Below are 17,118 nucleotides of genomic sequence, written 5' to 3'. Positions count from 1 at the left end.
CTTGTTTATTTTCCTATTTGCCAGACTTACGCAAAATAATAGGGAAAATCTAGGATGAAAGTGAATTCTTACTCTGTTTTTCTCAGATAATATAAATTCCTTTCAGTGATTGTAGGTCTTTTTGATTTTGGTTAGATTCTGTATAGTTTATTGTAATTAAATGCTTAAGATTGGGAGTTTATAAAGCTATAAAAATAAAGTTCTGGAAGATTGCTGTTCTGGCATGCAAAATATATGAATGATCAACTGACAAGAAGCATGAGAAATGAATGGAGCATGTAACCTTGAATCCATAGACAGTTCATTGTTCACTGATAGAATCCTCCATAAAATTAGCAACAGTAGTAATAAGAGGAGAAGAAAGAGGAAAAGAGGAAGGAGGATGAGAAAGGAAGGAAAATATGACACCTAATGAATGAATTGAGTCGAAAAAGAGAAATTGCAGCCATGTAGTGTCAGAGTGAGTGATAACAGAGCAGCAGAACAGGGAAGCAGCAGACTGATGCAGACTGATGCAGACTGATGCAGACTGATCCCAGAGAAAGAGTATTTGGGGACACACTGTAAAACAGCTTCTTATCCAAGACAGTGTCCAGGAATGGCAGCATGTAAAACAAGTAATCCATGAAGCCACAATAAATAGCCTGGAATTTGGACCGCACGCCTGGAGGTGATGTTAGGAAACAAAGGAAGACATATAGTCTTTGTTAGCAGTTCTTATAATAGTATCAGTTAAAGTTAAATCTTACAGCATTCGAGTAGGTTTATTATCCATTCTCCACTATCTAACTCAGACAGTGATGAAGTAATAAAAAGAGTGGGGCTGCTCCAAGTTCAACTAATCTGGCCAGTCTGTGACTACTCTCTGTTTAAATTAAGAAATCTCTAGAAATGTTATTTCTATAGAAGTGTGACTGTATTCTTTTCCTCTCTGTTCATTTAAAAAAGACTTTTGAAAACTACTAACTTTGTCTCTGCTGAATCTTGACAGTAAAACAAAAACAAACAAACAAACAAAAAAGCAAAAACAAAGAAACAAACAACAACAATAGCAAAAACAAACTAAGAACCTAAGAAGCAGCCAGGAAAGAACTTAGAAAGGGTCAGGAAATCTAGAACAACATAAGTAAGGAAACATGACAGGTGAAGGTAAGATCAGAGAGCTGAACACTTTCCATGAGGCCATGACTTACAGGAAGAAAACCACCCACTAGCTTTTGTATGGGTCTCCCATGGAAATCCAAGGGATATGCACCACCAGGCAGTAAACCAACATATCAGGTAAGGATGTTTGATTTCAGTACTAAGAAATATTCAGCAATTCTCAGATTTTATAGTCTTAAGCAAATGATTTATTTAAAAATGTTAAATAATTTTGAAAATAAAAATGAACTAAAGGGGTGCCTGTGTGGCTCAGTGGGTTAAAGCCTCTGCCTTTGGCTCAGGTCATGATCCCAGGGTCCTGGGATCGAACCCTGCATCAGGCTCTCTGCTCAGCAGGGAGCTTGCTTCCCTCTCTCATTCTCTGCCCGCCTACTTGTGATCTCTGTCAAATAAATAAATAAAATCTTTTAAAAAAATGAGCTAAAGCAAGGAGGAAAATTTGGGTAGTATTGGGAGTAATAAAATTACTGGTGAGAGCTTAAGATGACTTTGGGAGCACCATCATACATAATATAGGGACAGGATAAAAATGGAATGTAAGAATATTTAGGGGAGCACCTAAATGTAGGATAGAAAATAAAATATGTTAGAAAACCCTGCTAGAAGACTTTCTCAGGAGCAAGGAGAAATAACTGATGGTCTGAATTAGAGTGGAGTCACACTGGAATGGACAAGGAAGGATAGAAATGTTGGACACTTCAAAAGAAAAGTTAATAGGACTTGATGATTGAGTCGGCTGGCTCTGAAGGAAAGAGGTGAATTTAAGATAACATCCAGGTGATGGCTATTAAGGACGGCACATACTGCATGGAGCACTGGGTGCTATACACAAACAATGAATCACGGAACACTACATCAAAAACTAATGATGGACTGTATGTTCACTAACATAACACAATAAAAAATATTCAGGTTTATGGCTACAAAGTTACAAGGTAAGAGAAAGAGAAACTCATTAAGGAAGGTGACAATGAGGGCCATGAAGAGGTACAGGTATGGGTGTTGATGGAATGGCTGCCATAATAAGTTACAGAGCAATAAGTCAAATTACACATATGGGTCTTTGCGTTGAGCATATTGGTTATAAACTTAGCTCCTGGGTCACCGCAGGAAACTTGTTTTGGGAAAAGAGCAAATATTCTGAGATAATTTTTTTTAGATGAGAATATATTCTGAAATAGGGATCCAGATATATTTTTGCCATGTAAGGTAACTTAATTACAGATCTGGGAATTAGGACATGAATTTCTTTAGGGATAATTTAGCTTATTATACTAAGCAGGAAATGTTAACTTGAAAGACACCCTCATGAAACAGGAAGGTAGTAATAGCTCTATAATTCAGTATGTTTTAACATTCTAAGCAATATCTATTTTTCCTGGATCAAGGATTTATATTACATACATAAATTCAAATTATTAACCACACTATCAACATATCCTCAGTCTATTAAGTAGGATAGGAGATTTTAGGAGATTTTCCAGCTACTAGGTTACAGTTGCTTTACAAATCAATTGAGCAGCCATTGTTCACACTGATTGCTAGGGATCACAAGAGGTGTGGGGCTAAATTACAGTTGTTTAGAGCTGCTCCCCTCTAAACAATAGAATGATGGTTAAGTGTGATTGTTATTTTTAAGTGTCACCTACTTGGATATGGTGCCCAGCTGTTTAGTCAAATATAAGTCTAGATGTAACTATGAAAGTATACTGTAGATATGATTAACATTTAAATCAGTAGACTCTGAGTAGCCTCTGTCATGGGAGTGGCCTCATCCAATCAGCTGAAGGCTGTAGGAGAAAAGACGGAGGATCCCCAAAGAGGAAGAAATTTGGTTTCCAGACCGCCTTTGGACTCAAGGCAACAAAATCTACTCCTGAGATTTTCAGCCTGCTGGCATGACCTACATGTTTCAGAATTGCCTGCTCCACAATCACATGGGCCAGTTCCTTAAAGTAAACCTCCTTCTGTCTCTTTGTCTCTCTTAACACATCCTGTTTGTTCTGTTTCTCTGGTGCATCCTGACTAATTACATGAGGAAAATGACCATAGTGGTTTTCGTAAACCATAATCTATAGAAACAAGACATAAAAACAAGTTCTTCTGAGTCTTTGAATTACTATCCTTCTCAGAGTAGTACGATGAGTCTTTAGACCTGCAGTGACACTACAAAGATCTTCTGTAACTATTTGGTAATGGTAGAATCTCGAGAGCAAATGAGTCGCTTTCAGAAGTGAAAGATATTTGGAGAGAGGTTAATAGTAGATTAGTGCTTGAGGGGGGTTCTGGACCTGTCAAGAATCTCAGAAGACAGAAACTCCAGGTTTAGGATTACTACTGCAAGCAGCTGAAAAAGTAAGAGGAGTTCCTTAAATAATAACTTACTCAACCTTTAATTAAAAAAAAAAAAAGTTCATTTTCATTGTGTGTGTGTGTGTGTATGTATGACTGAGGCTAACCCATACTTGCATTTCTTAATAAAATGGATATTACAGAGCCTCTTTCCTGTTACTACCAGTTACTACCAGTTACTAATGGACAATGTTTATGTTTTTTTTTCCTTAACCATATGATAAATTTACAGATTTAAACTTATTATTTTTGACCCTGAAAGCCATATATTTTTGTGTGTGTGAGTCCAGAGAAGATGAACATATGTGTTTTGGGTTTCTGAGCACAGAGAATTCAAGCAGTATATTCAGAAAGCTCATATGCCATTTTTTTTTTTTCATTCGGCTCATGGCTGATACCACAGATTGAGGTAGAAAAGAAAAGACAAAATAATGACATTAAAATTGCTGCCTTATATTCCTACAAAGAAGAGCTCTTTTATTTTTGGAGCTCAAATATTATAGTCTATAATGATTGCTGACTATGGTCTTATTGAAGTTCTTCTGTAGTTAACTTGGTTGTCATTAACAGATTAATTAATGTAGCAAATGTTTATTGAGTACTAGAAACATTTACAGGACTGGGAATAAATCCGTGAACAAAAGTAACAGAGCTCCATCCTAAAGGATAGTATTTGCCCACGGAGGCAAAAAGGGTGACTGGAAGGAAATCACAAACTATGAAACAAAAATATTTCTAGGATTGCAAAAAATAATATACAGAGCATCTGAGATAATTTCAAACTTGCTTATATAAATTATTCATTTAAGTAGTAATTTTAAACAATTTAACAAAAATAATTCATAACCTTTCCTCCAAATTTAAGATCATCTCCCTAGGAAGTTTCCTCTGACTACCCTTCTTTCTCTGGGCTCCCTCGGCACCCTGGAGCTACAGCTCATTACAGTGTAAATAGGGCTGCAGTCCTTTGTTAGTAATGTGGCCACCTCAGATGGGCTGTCTGGATCCAAATCCCAGCTCTGCCACTATTTGGGTAAGAGATACAATGTCTCATCTGTAAAGCAGAGATTAAAAATAGTACTTTCCTCGGGATTCTTGTGAGGAATTAAATTAGTTAAAGTAATTAAAATGCAGGCACCAGGGTGGCTCAGTCGGTTAAGTGTTTGCATTCTATTCAGGTCATGATCTCACGTCCTGGGATCGAGCCCCACATCAGAGTCCCTTCTCATTGAGATGTTGGCTTCTCTCTCTACCTTTCCTCCTGCTCGTGATCTTTCTCATTCTCAAATTAGTAAGTAAAATCTTAAAAAAAAAAAATACAGTGGCACTGTATCACTGAGTTGTATTTTATTTATCTCATATTCTTTTACCTTTCCTCAGTATCTGGAAGAGTACCTAGGATAGAGTCTATTAAGCTTCTAAGAATTCTTGAGGGTTTTTTGTGTTTTTTTTTTAAATGAACATACACAAAACATACATGTTTTAGATAAGGACTCTAAGATTACTTCATTCTGCAGCTATCCTTTAAATACTGGGACAAAAAGAGATAAAAACAAATATGATATCTTGACTTTAATTATATTATTTAAATGATTTAAATATATTCTTAAAGTTTATTTAATTTTATTCATGTCATGTCATTACTGCGTGTTTACTCAGTGCTTTTCACTGGTGACTCACAGACCAGTAACAACAGCATCATCTATGAATTTGTGAGAAATGTAAAATCCCTGAGTCCATCCCAGACCTACTGTATCAAAAATTCTGAGTAGGGTCCAACAATCTGAGTTTTAACAAACCTTCCAAGTAATTCTGATGTCCACCGAAGTTCAAGAGAAAAATGCTAAATACGAGGAAGTATGGAGCTTGGTTTAAATGATTAAGCAAGAGTGGATAGCCAGGAAAACTGAGGTAAACCTCACAGAGAGCTAGTAAAACTGCAAAGTATACAAAGTATTTCTGGGGTAGACTTTTTCTCCATTCTATTCACTGTTTCTTTAAGAGATTTCCACTTTCATCATGGTTTACAGGTCTGATTTATTTTTTAATTTTTAAAAAAGATTTTATGTATGTATGTATGTATATATTTATTGTAGAGAGAGAGAAAGAGAGAGCACGGGCAGGGGCAGGGGCAGAGGGGGAAGGAGAGGGACAAGCAGACTCTGCACTGAGCATAGAGCCCAGCGGAGACTGACATGGGGCTCAATCCCAGGACCCTGAGACATGACCTAAGCAAAACCAGGAGTCGGACTTCCAGCTGACTGATCCATCAAGGCACCCCTGCTTTACATATTTTAAAATGTCTTTTTGGAGCGCCTGGGTGGCTCAGTGGGTTAAGCCGCTGCCTTCAGCTCAGGTCACAATCTCAGGGTCCTAGGATCAGGCCCCGCATCGGGCTCTCTGCTTAGCGGGGAGCCTGCTTCCTCCTCTCTCTCTCTGCCTGCCTCTCTGCCTACTTGTGATATCTGTCTGTCAAATAAATAAATAAAATCTTAAAAAAATTAAAAAAAATGTCTTTTTGTGTTGTCAATGGAAAAGACTACAATCGAAGAGAAAATTTACTGCTAAAATCTATCTATCTTTACTTATTTCCTGGAGAAATATACAGTCTTACAGCAATCTGAGAAATAAATATTGTTAGAAACAATATTTCAACCAAACATCTCACATTATATTCTTACAGAGGTAATGTTCATTCAGATTCTGTAGATAATAAGCACTGAGGATATAATTTCTTACAGTCTGTCAGATATCCTGGGTAGAGGTCATGCTTGTTTCTCAGATTTCTATTATTGTCAACAATTTGTTCCATAAGGATACAACTTCTTCCATTCCAGCTCACCTTTCTGGCTTCCAGAATGACCCAAGTCAGAAACTGGCTCTCAGGATAGGAACGCTATGAAAGTAGCTAGACATAAGCAGCCTACTGCTTTAGCTTCCAAGCCTCACCTATTCTTTATCATGTGCTGTTAACCCTACAATTGCCAGTTTGGATTCTCTGTGTAATTTGTTACTTTTTTCTTTTTTTAACTTCTCTGTCGTCCTGTCCCTTGTATATTACACTGCTCTGTTCATAATTTTGTCCTGTAGTCTTCTAGTCATATCTTATCCCAATGTGTGTATATATGAACTCATCCTTCAACTGCCGAGATGTTTAAAATGGGGAAGGGTATATGACAAATGAGATTCAGGTTCAGTACAACAGAAAATGAACTTGAGAGGCAGTTAGTTACAACTACATAATTCTCTTCTCTATGTCTTCTGAGTAGTGCTTTATTTCACTTGTTAACAACTTGCAGTCTCCGAATCAGTCTGCATTTCCAACTACTTTTAGATATTTTTTTGCAGAGTTTTGGGGGTCTTGGGGAGTTACTCAAAACTGTAATTCTTGGGGCACCTGGGTGGCTCAGTGGGTTAAAGCCTCTGCCTTCGGCTCAGGTCATGATTCCAGGGTCCTGGGATCGAGCCCCCCATCAGGCTCTCTGCTCAGTGGGGAGCCTGCTTCCCTCTCTCTCTCTGATGTTGATTTTATCTGTTTCTAATTTTCTTCTTAGGGAATTGGAATAGTAATTCCAGAGCTATGATATGTTATAAGATACATGGCTCAATCCCATGGGTATCAAGGAAAGGAAGAGTCAAAAATAATTAAAAATCAAAATTTTAAAGTAACATTTTTGATGATATCAAAACCATAAAATAATCAGAAATAAATCTAATAAAAGCTTTTAAGGATTTTATAAAAATATAATACTTTTGAAGTATATAATAAAAACACCCAAATAAATAAAGTTACATGCATATGATCAGAGAGAGTTAAGTATGCTAAAAAGTGGTAATTTTTACAAAATTAACTGAGAGCTTTACTTTAATTTTATTAGAACTTTAAGAAATATTTTATTTAATTATTTGAGAGAGAGAGAGGGAGAGCATGGATGGAGGGAAGGGGAGGGAGAAACGGACTCCCCACTGAGCAGAGAGCCCTATGTAGGCTTTGATCCCAGGATCCTCAGATCATGGCCTGAGCCAAAGGCAGCCACCTAACCAACTAAGCCACTCAGGCACCCCTTTATCAGAGTTTTTAATAGAATTTGACAAGCTGATCCTAAATATCAAAGGACAAATAAAGGAGGAAGAAGAACAAAGATAATTTTAAGAATGAGGTGGGGATGAGTTCTAATAGAAACAAATTCTATAACGAACTTAATTATATGCTTACATAAAACACCATACAAACTAAAAAACAAGCAATCAATTAAGTAGATATTTGCAATGTAGAGAACTAACAAATAGATACTATAAAGAATATAGGGGCACCTGGGTGGGTTAGGTCATGGTCTCAAGGTCCTGAGATTGAGCCCTACATTGGGCTCTCTGCTTAGCAGGGAGCCTGCTTCCCCCTCTCTCTCTGCCTGCTTCTATGTCTACTTGTGATCTCTCTCTTTCTGTCAAATAAATAATAAATAAAATCTTAAAAAAAAAAAAAGAATATAAACTGAAAAAGAAAAAAATCCCCAATTCAATTAAGAAAAAGCAACCAATAGAAATACATGAACTCTATTAAATGGAAATTCACTGAAGAAAAATAAAATTGTAAATAACAAAAGAAAAGATGCATGATTATATTAATAATAACAATATTAATTAAAGACTGATATATCATTTCATACCTGTCAGATGGCAAAAATAAACTCCCTTGCAATTCTTGATATAGAAAAGATGTGGAGAATAACACTGCTGGTGGAATTATAAATTGGTACCAGCAACTGTATCCTCTTTTAAAAACAAGCCAAGCTATTTATTTTTTCCTATTACATGCATGTAATCTTCATTACAGTCTTTGGAAGGGTTCTGAAGTTAGGGAGGTTTATGTATCTGCTATAGCAAGACTTTCCTAAGACTCTGCAGAAGAGGGCTTGAAGCTCAAAACAGGGAAGAGTTGCAGAGGGGCTAATGCAATGGTGTCTGGCAGCTGAGCTGCTTGGCCCCACCACCCTACCATCAGTCACCTACAAACCGATTTCACAATGGCCTGTACCAAATCAACAACCAAAACAGAATTCACTCATAAATCACTCACGCTTACTTTAAGAATGTAGTCGGATACTTCTTACTCTAATATCTTGTGTATCAGTAGGAAACTTCCTGTTAAAATACCCTGTATTGATTTCACAATCCCCAGTGATTCACATACTGGAATGTTATGTACATGAATTATTTCTATGACTGTTGTGTTCAAAAGTCCTATGTTCCACTACCATATCAAGTTCATTTGGAAATCTTTTATTATTTTACTAGGGAGAATTTTTTCCTATGAAAAATGTTATTTTTAAGTCAATAATAAAGCATTACAGGGTAAGAGAACACTAAAGTAGATATGGTTTCTTATATAATTTCTATCTTATCTCTATAATCCCATATCTCAATGCTGCTTGCCTATGGGGAAAAAAGTCAAATAAGGAAATTTATTGGTAGACAGGAGTGAAAATGGCCTGGGCATAATGATATCGAATAGCATTTTACTTACAATAAATAAAGTAAGAGGAAACTAGCCCAGAATTAACCGAAGTCAATTGAAAAGAGGATGGAACAATGAGATAGCAGTTTGATTAATATAGCATTTAGCATCATAGTTTTAAAGAACCATGGGTATTTGTATGTAATTCCATGGCTCACCCTGAGGGTAGGTTAGTACCCGAGTATACCCTACCAATTCCATATGACTATCTTCTCCACAAAGTGTCCTAACCTCCAATTTATTTCAGCTAAAATATAGAGTAATAAATAATAAATATTTAATAAATAAAACATTTCACCAAATAATTATAGAACTGTCTTCAGGGGTAGAATCTGTTTGCTGAATTTACTTCTCAGTGCATCTCTAGAAATGTTTCTATAGAACGTCCTTAACAACCTACCATTTCTTTTCCAAATTCTCTTGCTCGATTAATTCCACTTTGTGTATAAAGGCTTCTCAAATCTTATCATCAATTTAACTTGAACACTATGAAAATAAAGGTGCAAGGTCTTCAAGACCAGCTTTTTGAAGCTGACACTAATTCAAGATTATGAGGTCAAGGAGGCAAGCAAAACATGAGTTCAGTCATATTCATGTCTATCTTGTGTATTTTTGTTCTGTGATTTGTATTTTGTTATTTTGTACTTAAACTAGAAATGAAAGCCTGATGTTATGATGGTTGTTTTCTCCTGTTATAGGCTTCATAGCTTCTGTCATCTAACAATACCCAGCAATGAGGTTTCTGAATGAATTACCCAGATTATATTGAACTTTTCATTTTTAACTTCTTTTTAAAATTGTAATTGTTTTATAAAAATCTTTCCAAACATGTAGTGATCATTATATTCTAGCAATGGTTCAAAACTTTCTTATACTACTAATTTTCTGACCTAAGAAAAATAGTATTTTCTCTATGCCAAAGGTCAGTACGAAGAATGATTTTGCTGTAGAAATCTGTAATATATTGAAGAAACAAGGGGCTGATAAACTTGGCCACCCACTGGAATCACCTGGAAAACTTTAAAAAATACTGAGAGCTAGGACCCACTCCCAGATTCTTCATTGTTGGGGGCAAGGGGCGTGGTTTAGGCATCAAATGCTCTAAAGCTCCAGAGTTAATTATAATATGCACCAAGTCTGAGATCCACTGCTCTAAATACTTGATACTAAGTGAAAGATCTGAGACTGGCAAGCATCAGCTTTACCTGGAGGTTTGTTAGAAAAGTAGAAGCTTAACTGTATTCACAGTATCAGGAGCTCTGATTTAACACATCCAGAATTCTTTTTCTATGAAAATAAAGGACCAGAGCTCTTCCATCCTTTCCAACTCTAAAATTCATATTCTAGGGTGCCTGGGTGGCTCAGTGGGTTAAGCTTCTGCTTTCGGCTTAGGTTATGATCTCAGGGTCCTGAGGGCTGGATAGGGCTCTCTGCTCAGCAGGGAGCCTGCTTCCCTCTCTCTCTCGGCCAGCGGCCTGCATCTCTGCCTACTTGTGATCTCTGTCTGTCAAATAAATAAATAAAATCTTTTAAAAAATTAAAAAAATAAAACTCACATTCTGTAACCTAAACAAGATACTGAGAAGCACTTTTAAACTTAGCTAGAATTCTTAACCCATATAAACGAGAGACCATTCTGTTCTCTCTAAAGCCACAATTCTTATTCCACAAGCCTAAATAAATGCAATGCTGAAGAAATCTGAAAAATTGGGTAATAGTTCCATCCTCATACTTTTCAATGCACTTTCTCTTGTCTAGAAGAGAAACACATCATTCAGGACATAGGTAAAATCCTACCTCCTTTATGAAGCATATCCTGAAAAAGAATGCAGTTTTTTTAAAAAATTATATTGTTGATATAATAAATTCCATAGAGTTTAGTGCATTGTTTCTTTCTATTATGACATATATTATCTTGTTTCCCAGTCAAATGATGAGTGTCTCAAGTGAGAAATCAAATTATGTTCCTTTCTACCCTAACTTAATTTCTAATCTTAGTGAGTTATATATATATCGTTAAAATGTATATGGGAAATACATTTCTATCACTTTCACCGGATTCCTTTTTCAAAACTAGCCCATTATTAACCTTTCCATGTAATGTAAACTCATAATGTAAACATCTTACAGGTTCTTACACACTTAGGTAAATCACAATTGGCTGTGACTTTAGACTCCTATTCTTTTCTTCCTGCTTCCCTGAGGCTTGCCAGCCTGAGGATAAAACCGCTTCAAATAGTATAGAAATCCTACAGAAAAAGCCTCTGCTAAATAGTCCTACAGTATACCTATAGTCAACCTCTCGTATGCTTTAGCTTCATGCCTGTCTTACTCACCATTACATCTCTATCATACTGTTTGGCACACAGTGGGAATATAACCAAATTATAAACAGTTGTCAACAAACTATGTAGGAACAGGAGATTTTGAAAATATACCGCTGAGCTCATGATAAAATTTAGAAGTATGATTTTTCTTGTAGTAGCACCTCTATAATTTTTCTTGATAGGTATATATATTTCTTTTTATGACACAAATAACACAGTCATTGTGGAAAACACAGATTAAGTAAAATGGAAAAAAGACGTAATACCTGCAATTGCATAACTATTGTTAATAGGTGCATGCCTGTCCAAACCACACACACACACACAATATTTATTTATATATAAACTATATTTATTTATATATAAACTATATATACTATCATATATATAATATGAATATATACAGATACATATATACTACTAAACCTATATACTGTTTAAAGCAGAAGATCATACTCTCTCTACTGCTATGTACCCTGCTTTTATTCAGTTAAGTATATATCAAAGCATCACTCCAACCAGCAAATCAATTCATAATAAAATTTGTTTATGATGTTGCATTAATGGATGTCCCAAAATTTATTTAATCAATTACCTCGATTAAGTTATTTCTACTTTAAGTAATTATAAATAAAGCTGTGATGAACAATCTCCATTATCAATTATCTAAAAATGTCCTTAGAATAACAACAGGAATCAGGTTTGCTGATTTTAAAAGTTAGGCACATTTTTGGGGCTCATGATAAAACAATTTACCAAATGGACCTCTAGAAGTTTGTTACAAATGTGCTCTCTTGCCAGGGGATGGGAATTGTCTAAAACATTTAATCAGCAATGCAGCCAGCTATATTCTTGGCTATAATATTTATTAAATAGTTATAGTGTGTGAATAATTGATGCAGTTGGAAAATACTCACATTCTTTTTGGGGGTTGATTTCAGGTTGGAACGATCGAAACTCATAATATGGTATCTCGTGTTTGAATATGGATGTAAGAATATCATCAAGTTCATCAATGTCTTTCTGTTTTCAGACGAAAAAGAAATTTTTATTAGTTCAGTTATTTACATAGGAACTCATCTTAGTGCAACATAATAAAGATTATTAGCTGGGGTAAATGTTGGTTAATCTATCTAATAAAACTGACCCCTCTTTTGAAAAGTACAAAACATTAAGGGCTTGACTAAAACTTGGTTATTTTTTTTTAAAGATTTTATTTATTCATTTGAGAGAGAGAAAGAGAGAGAGAGCACAAACTGAGGGAGGAGTGGAGAGAGAGGAAGAAGCAGACTCCCCACTGAGCAGGGGGAAGGGTAGACTCAGGATCATGATCTGAGCTGAAGGCAGACACCTAACCAACTGAGCCACCCAGGTGCCTCTAAAAACCAGTTATTAAAACAATGGAAAATAGATGCAATAAATAAAATAGATGCAATAAATAAAAACCTTTGTGCCTGGATGAATAATTTTATTTAAATACTAATTTTAATAAAGCTTTACAGCAGATCAATGATAACACTGGAATTTGTTTCAAAAATAAATTCTGTTAAAATATGTGTAACATTTTAATAAATGAAGTAATAAAATGATGAGTCTGGTTCTTCAACCTAAGGATCAGAAATGGTATAATTTTAAATAGATTATTTCACTTCTGCGTTAAAGTGAGGGAGAATAGTCATCTTGGTCTCCCCCTGCCCCCAGCTATAGAATAAGCTATATGTTGACTCTATTTCCCTAAACCGAGCATTTGGGAGATGAGCCATGTAGAATCATACTACCCGTGACAAGCCTATTACAGACCCACCATTCCTTTAAAATTGTTTTTTGTGAGCTCTGGCTATGACCAATTTGGCTTGAGACCTGGATAACTATATCTGAGAAGGTGGGCCAATCAGCAAAGCCACCAAGTAGAGAGAGGTTTGTGGAACAAAAGTTCCTAATTAAGGTTTTTGTATGATTTCCAAATAAAATTAGACTTATTTCCAATACCTAGTCACAGAAATTAAATGACTGAATTGAAAGAAAAAAAAAGATATTTTCTTACTTAGTTTCTTTCAATAAATCTGCATGCCTTCAGTAACAAAGTGGTCTGGGCTTCTCTGGATTTTTAAAAGTCCTCATCATGTATGATGAAAGTCTTCTCAACTTATAGCTATAGAATGCTAAGCAAAACCAACGTTAATCTTCTTAATGCTATGGTTTTGGACTATGTGAGACCATTAGCCCTGGAGCATTTTTTTTTTAAAAGGGAAGAGAGATTCAGCAATTTCTGCCTTCAAGAAATTCATGGTCATCTAATTACGTATATGGGTAATGAATTGAGTTCAATGTACGATGATAGAAAATCTTCATGGGTCAAGTACAGTGCAGGCAAAAGGGAGGTGGCTCAATTCCACACGGGATGAAAAGGTTAGAAATGGCTTTGTAGGTGAGATGAGCTAAACTGAGATTGCCACGCATATAAAGAGCATTCTGGACTAAAGGAACAAATTGCATATTGTCATGGAGGTATCATAAAGCATGGTCCAGTTAAGGGTTTTACGAATTTCCATACAACTGCAGAAGAATGAGAGAGAAGGAAGTGGGCATTTCAAAATGTGTTTTGTATATGAAATAAAAAGTTTATAATTCATTCTGTGAGCAACGAGGAGTTGTTTAAGGCCTATAAAAATTAACATGGAAATGTTTATTATGTGGATCAAATTAAAATTATTTACATTACTGGCAATATAGTTACACTTTCTGTATACTAAATCTCAAAAAGAATGTCTTAGCTATAAGAACTAATGAAAGGGACCATGAAAATATTAAAACTATAACATTAGTTTATACATTTTCTTTAAAAATTGTGCCATTGGCCGCAAGAGTTCTGCATAGACTATTATCTAATAGTTAGTGATATTCCTAGGTGAGGAGATAAACTTGGTATTTATTCCGTAAAGTACGCAAGATTTAATATGGACAGACTGGTGTGTCATTGAGTCACTGCACTCACATATAAGTTAGGCATAAGATCAACTCTGAGATTCCTTCCAGTTCGGAGATTCTGAGACACAGATGAGAATTCAAAAGGGCAAGAGTTCCCAGTAGGAATCTGAGAAGCCCCATTTCTTCCCCTAAGGCACTGTGACACTTTAATGTGAGAAATGCTACTGCTTATACCACTGAATTTTTTAAAATACAGTGGCAGTGTTTTTAAAATCAGAAGAAGGAAAAAACCATCACCATGTAGACAATTATTTAATTAGGAAAAAATATAGGAAACTTTTCATATTCCAGCCTATCATAACTAGTTGAATCATATCTATTTCCCATTTCACAATTCTGTTACTAGTATTATGCCTACAAAAAAAATGGTATAGGACACAAACATGTGAAAAATCACAGAAATGGCTATTAAAAATGATCCCTAAAGGATTTCTTCCTAGAAGATATCCTAACTAGAAAAATCTGATATGAGCAGTTATGCTAATTTCTAAATTTCAAGGACCCAAATAGGCAACCTTTCTAAACACTGACATTGAAATTTGAAAATGGGGAGACATACCATGGAAGACTGTGGACTCTAAGAAACAAACAGGGTTTTGGAGGGGAGAAGAGTGGGAGGTTGGGTGAGCCTGGTGGTGGGTATTGTGGAGGGCACATATTGCATGGAGCACTGGGTGTGGTGCATAAACAGTGAATTCTGGAACACTGAAAAGAAATAAAGTAAAATAAAATAAAAAAAAAGAATGCTCATTTCTGTTGTTGAGCGGTACTTCTTTACGTCATGGGTGCTCTGTAGTTTGCTAATCTGTTCACCAGTTAGAGAACATTTGTTTTTGTTTTTGATTTTTTCATTTTTGGCTGTTATGAACAAAGCTGATATGAATTTTGCTTGTAAAAGAAATTCCTCTCCTTAAAATAAATTGTGCAACCTAAAACATACTTAATGAGGTTGATACAATGGTTGTTCAAATAGAGATTAAAATAGAGTAGTTTGACATTTATACAGCAACACCTTTAACCACTCTAAGGTTTTAGTTAATAAGGAACAACTTGATGTGAAAATTAGAATGTAATGATAAAATTATGTTTACACTAGTATTTGGTTATAAGAAAGATTACTTATATATGAATAATATAAATATATATACATATGTACTTTTGCTTAGATCTATACTTATTCAAGAATATTAGAAAAAAGAATTCAGAAAAAACTAAGCAATGAGATAGACAGAAAGATATTTTAAAAAAGGATAACAACTTTGTACATATGAAATAAATATATGACTTTTTCCAGAATTCTTTCAGTGTCATGCAAGGAAATGTGGGATTGATTAATGTACTTAAAAATAAATTCACATACATATTTATAAATCACGACTCTATATGAATCTGAAGCATTATATATATATATATATATATATATATATATACACACACAGATACATATATTGTTATTCTTGATAAACAACTTTATTATAATAACTATTTTTTTAAAAGAGAAAAATATATAAAGTATCTGTTTTAAAAGATATTTAGAATCACAGAATGCCACCTCTGAGAAGATGGCATTTTCTTTTTCTTCTACTTAAATACAACTAAAGTGTCCACATTTTAATAGAAAATCAATATTTATACCAAGAACCAGGAAGATGTCTAACTGAATAAAATAAGACAATCAATAAATGTCAACACAAAGAGGACAAAGATTTTAGAATCATCTGGAAAAGATATTAAAACAGTCATGATAAAAAGCTTCAAAAAGATAATACAATAATTCTTGAAATAATTTTTTTAAAAAAGCCTCAGCAAGGAAATACAAAGTTTCAGCAAAGAAATAGAAGGTATAGAAAAGAATCAATGGTGATTTTTAGAACTAAAAAACACAATAATCAAAATGCTGTCAGTGGGCTCAACAGCATAATGCAAGGGGCAAAGGAAAGAATCAGTGAACTTGGAGATAGAACAATGAAAGATACTCAACCTCAACAACAGAGACAAAGAAGACTGACAGACAAAAAAAATACCAGTGTCAAGGATCTGTGAGATTATAACAAAAGATTTAAGTTTCATGTGATCAGAATCCCAGGAGAAGAGGAGAAAGAGGATAGGGATGAAAAAGTGCACAAAGAAATAATAGCTGATAACTTCCTGGATTTAGCAAGAGATAAACCTACAGATTCAAGAAACTGAACAAACCATAAACAAAGTAAAGCCAAAGAATGTCATTTCAAGAAACATTGTAGTTATACTGCTGAATATTAAAGACAAAGAAAAAAATTTGAATGAGAAACAAAACCTTACTCTATAGGGTAAAAACAATTAGAAACAGTAGTAGTAGTAGAAAGAAGTGGCACACCATTTGCCAAAAATTAAAAGAAGAGAACTATTAACCAAGAAGCTTATGCCCAGCACAAGCGTCCTTTAGGAATGACATAGAAATCATGACATTCTCACATGAAGGAAAAGAGGAAATCTATTGCCAGTGGATGTACCCTATAATAATGGATAAAGGAAGTTCTTTAAACAGTAAGAATATGATAGAAGAAAAAATCTTGGAACATGAAGGAAGAAAGAACATAGTAAGTAAATAATATTGGTAAACATGATGGGTTCCCACTTCAACATTTCTATTACATCTATAATTTCTAATAATTAGAAGTTTAAGTAAGTACAAAAAAAAAAAGGAACAAAATTAACTGGAAAAATAAATATAAACAAACCAGGAAATATTCATTACACAAAGCTCAATTCCTTGAGAAGAGTCTATTTACA

At 34.7% G+C, this 17,118-nt stretch overlaps 1 protein-coding gene across 8 annotated transcripts in view; it reads right to left on the bottom strand.

Moving 5' to 3' along the window:
- The window catches only part of BANK1 (B cell scaffold protein with ankyrin repeats 1), a 305,691-nt gene that overhangs the window by 175,304 nt on the left and 113,269 nt on the right, over positions 1–17,118 (bottom strand). For all 8 annotated transcript variants that reach the window (XR_006602628.1, XR_006602629.1, XM_045067101.1 and 5 more), the window contains one exon: positions 12,276–12,381. Coding sequence is in view for 6 of the 8 variants with exons in the window: in XM_045067101.1 (XP_044923036.1) it covers positions 12,276–12,381 (106 nt within the window). In the remaining 2 variants the exon portion in view is untranslated. The remainder of the gene's footprint in view (positions 1–12,275; positions 12,382–17,118) is intronic.

This window comes from Mustela putorius, unplaced genomic scaffold (assembly GCF_011764305.1).
Source record: "Mustela putorius furo isolate JIRA1106 unplaced genomic scaffold, ASM1176430v1.1 tig00003871_pilon_pilon_pilon, whole genome shotgun sequence".
NCBI lineage: Eukaryota > Metazoa > Chordata > Mammalia > Carnivora > Mustelidae > Mustela > Mustela putorius.
Note: the sequence above shows the minus strand (reverse complement) of the source record. Positions and strands in the feature narration are given on the sequence as shown.